At 47.2% G+C, this 3,720-nt stretch overlaps 2 protein-coding genes across 2 annotated transcripts; both read left to right on the top strand.

The window, feature by feature from the left end:
• Window positions 1-5: 5 nt before the first annotated feature.
• Window positions 6-1,386, top strand: VTP01DRAFT_7242 (uncharacterized protein; the record flags this gene model as incomplete). Its single annotated transcript, XM_069386233.1, has 2 exons — window positions 6-338; window positions 430-1,386. The coding sequence occupies 2 exons, from the start codon at window positions 6-8 to the stop codon at window positions 1,384-1,386; spliced, it is 1,290 nt and encodes a 429-aa protein (XP_069234468.1).
• A 543-nt stretch (window positions 1,387-1,929) lies between these two features.
• VTP01DRAFT_7241 (uncharacterized protein) lies at window positions 1,930-3,332 on the top strand (the record flags this gene model as incomplete). Its single annotated transcript, XM_069386232.1, has 5 exons — window positions 1,930-2,178; window positions 2,228-2,638; window positions 2,718-2,779; window positions 2,865-3,051; window positions 3,120-3,332. 5 exons carry the CDS (start codon window positions 1,930-1,932, stop codon window positions 3,330-3,332), a joined length of 1,122 nt encoding a protein of 373 aa, XP_069234467.1.
• Between the last annotated feature and the right edge of the window lie 388 nt (window positions 3,333-3,720).

Raw genomic sequence — 3,720 nt, 5'->3', positions numbered from 1 at the left:
TCTGGATGTCCGCTGTCCTTTCTGGTACAATACGCGCAACGCGTCGCATAGGTCTCCGCTGGATGACCTGTTGGATCCGTATAGCCGATTCAACTTCCCTGGTGACCTCAACAGCGACCCGGAAGCGTCCATCCCGGTCAACTGCTTGTTGTATGCGGACGAGTGGCCACTATTGGTTATCCTCGCGACGTGCACAACCTGCTGCTGGCAGCGGTGCGCCACTCTCTCCTCCTGGGATATCGATGGAGCCCTACAAAGTGCCAGATCCTCAACGTACCAGACAATGCGGAGCCATTCACATTGTATGGTACAGAGATAACACGATGTACCTCCTTCAAGTATCTCGGGATTCGTTTCTCATCCTTCGGGATAGACAGCGATATGCTCGTGGCCTAATCTCAACGCAAAGAATTCCAAGCAATGCTGCAGCTGCGAGACTCTGGTGTCCACATGTACGGTTTTGGGATCACTTCTGCTTTACGTGCCTACAGGATATTTCTTCGTCCGATCTTGGAGTATGGCCCCCTCCTGTACCTGACCAAGGCTGCTTCCGAGGGACTCGAGGAAACACAGAGACAATGTCTCAGAATGTGTCTTCTTCGTAATCCTAAAGAAAAGGCTATTGGAACGGTCCACCTCCAAACACTTTTTGCCCTACCGCGCATGCATATTCGCTATTGGGTCTTGCAGACCAAGTTTGCCCTTCGCGCACGAACCCTGCCTCCAGATACACTCGTGGCGTGTGTTATCCATCAGCTCTGTAAGCACCCTAGAGAAGCTCCTTGGGGTCCCCTTCGACGCAATGTTCTTTGGGCGCACGTCCGCAAGCACCTCATGAGCCCGGGTGACCGGCCGCGCACCAGTACTGCTGCGCTGTGGGAAGGTGTGGAAAAGCTCATGCAAGCTGACATTGACAAGCTCGTGAACACGCCGGACAAGTTTGTGACGGTGAAACGCGGGTTACGTCGACCGGTATGGGATTCAATCCTGTCGTTGCCGTGCAGTAAGAAAGAACGCCATCGGCTGTTAAATGGCGTCTTGCTTGGCTGCCTCCAACACCGTCTGTGCCAGCCAGTGTGGCGCTCCCAAAGCGAACCGGGATCATCTCTCCTCCTGCCCTCTTCTTCAATCGACTCTTCGCAAATTCTGATGGTCGTTGAGCTCTCTCACCCAGATCCCTCCACTGGTGCCGAAGCTATTGACACGGCGCTGAATCTGCTGGCAAGCAAAGTACCGTCTAACCTCGGAAGATGGAAAACGCTCTGGCCGGCTTTACTCCACCTTTTACTTTTAATAGACCAAATTACCTCTCCAACTCCCTTCGAAGATGAACCTCGTCCTGGTACCCTTCTCCTAGAGGCGTCGCAGAACCTCGCTTCCCGCTAACCCTACGCGATATGCACTTCGTTTTTCCCCGATGTACTCCCTCGTCTTCATTTGCTCCAGCTCCTGCCAGTTATGGTCTGATGTCTCCCCCATTCCCGTTCCTTCTTTTATCCTCTCTTTCCTAGGAGATTTTTCTCAGTTTGAATTTTGTCCTCCTCTCCCTTCCCTATCATCATGTAACTCCGCACTCCCGGCATTCATGTAAAATCCGTACCTTTTTTCCTCTTGGTTCGTTCGACAGAGGTTTTTTTACTATATATACCCCCTCCCCATCGCTCAACAGGCAGCCTACAATGCCCTATGCCGCCATGGCATCGCTCTAGAATAAACGAACTATAAACTAAACCATCCGCGCTTCCTGACGTTAACGAACACCGTAGTGACTTTTTACGGCGTTACTACGACTACAAAATTCACTCCATATTAATCAGAGTATCTGGTGTATCTGCATTACAGATACCAGCTAGTATCTGTAGAGTACACTGTTTCTGGAAAGTAACGTTACACCTGGTGCAAGTTGATGTCGCACTCATCCAAGAGTGAATGTCGCGAGTTCTAAAAATAAATGTCGCCACGCTGGCAAATCAGATGTCGCATCTCCAGGATGTGTTGTCGCAAAAGCCTTGGCATATTCTGGGATATATAAAGTGCACCAGTGATTTCGCCTCGGATTTTCTTCCTTTATCACAATTACACCGGAATCTTTATCATAATGAGCATTCAATTTCTGTAGAAGATGGAAAAGGCACTGTTGTCGACGAGTATGGCAGGCCCGAGCCTATGGATTATATTGTTAATGAAGAGCAGTATGGTCTTGAAACATTTTGCTCTTTGGTCCTAGACGACCTCCTATACACAATATTTGTCTAAACTACCTCAAGAACGAGACAACAAGACAGAGGCCATGCAGATAGAGGACGATGCAAAGGCTGAGACCGAAGTTGCAATGAGAGAAGCATCAATCAAGCGAAATTATACGCTATACACAGATCAGGACAAAGCGAGGTTCTTCAAGCTGTTGTTTGAGAAGTGTCTGAGCGCGTCTGCCGCTGCAAAGCAATTGGGAATCCACGTTCGCACGGCACGAAGATGGGCCAAACAATACGAGAGAGACCCTGATAGCATCTTCCAGAAACATCGGAAGACTGGTCGCCCACGTCTTCTCAATGAGGAGCATAAAGAGATGATCCTAGATTGCATTGATGAGAACCCGTCAGCCGTCTTGGAACAGGTCATGGAGCAACTGAGGCAGGTATTTACAGGAACCAAAGTATCCAAGAGCACTGTGTATGATTTTGTGAGAAAACATTGCAATCTATCTCTCAAAAAAGCTCGGTTTCAGCCTGTACACAGGAACAGCGAAGAAAAAATCAAAGAGTGCCTGGATTGGATTGTAAGTGGGAGAAAACCGACATGGACTTTACGAGAAACTGCGTCCTTCTTGATGAATCTGGCTTTCATATTAACATGAAATGTAGTATGGCCAGGTCAAAGAAGGACTCACCTGCAGTGGTCAGAGTACCCAAAACACGAGCACAGACAACCACCATCTTGGGCGCGATTTCTGCTGCAGGCTTGATTAAATGCAGCCTGAGACTTCCGCAGCCACCAGCCAATAAAAAGAGAAAGCGAGGAGATGACGTTGCGTGTATGAGCAAAGCGACGGTAACAGGACATTATATTAGTTTTCTGAAGGCCACAATGATGAAATGGACAAGTATCTGCACATGAAGGGCTACTACCTAGTCATGGATAATGCCCTTATCCATACTTATGAAGATATAGCCAAGTATATTGCATCCCGAGGTTATCGCTGTGCTTATTTGCCTTCATACTCCCCTGAACTCAATCCAGTTGAACAATTCTGGTCAGTTGTTAAGAGTGAAGTAAAACGCAACAAGTTCCTGGAAAAGGACATTGATGACAAGAATCAGCGAGGCTTCTAATGGCTTAAAGCTGAGTGACTTCAAAGGCTTTGTCTGGCACTCTCATAAATGCTTGGACAAATGTCGCAGCAAACAAAAGCTCTGAAGACCTATTCAATGTATATGTCAAGACCAAGTAGTAACAGGGTAGAATAAGCGGACTAACAACAAGAGGGAAAGGAGTCAACACTGCAAAAAATGGGCGATATTAATATGTTGAAACCATTTCAAAATCAAGTTGACATCAGGTTGATTTTTACGGTACTAACATGGACTCAGACTTTTGATTTCTCAAGTGTGTAACAGGATGTCAAAACATGAATTATTCAATATGAACATTCTGATTTTGCTTAAATCAAATTCTGGTTTTGCATAATATATCTATCTCTTGGAAGGGGAGGGGGAACAC

The sequence above is a fragment of the Rhizomucor pusillus genome (assembly GCF_041956525.1).
Source record: "Rhizomucor pusillus strain CBS 183.67 unplaced genomic scaffold VTP01scaffold_34, whole genome shotgun sequence".
Classification (NCBI taxonomy): domain Eukaryota; kingdom Fungi; phylum Mucoromycota; class Mucoromycetes; order Mucorales; family Lichtheimiaceae; genus Rhizomucor; species Rhizomucor pusillus.
This window is presented reverse-complemented; position numbering and strand designations above follow the sequence as displayed.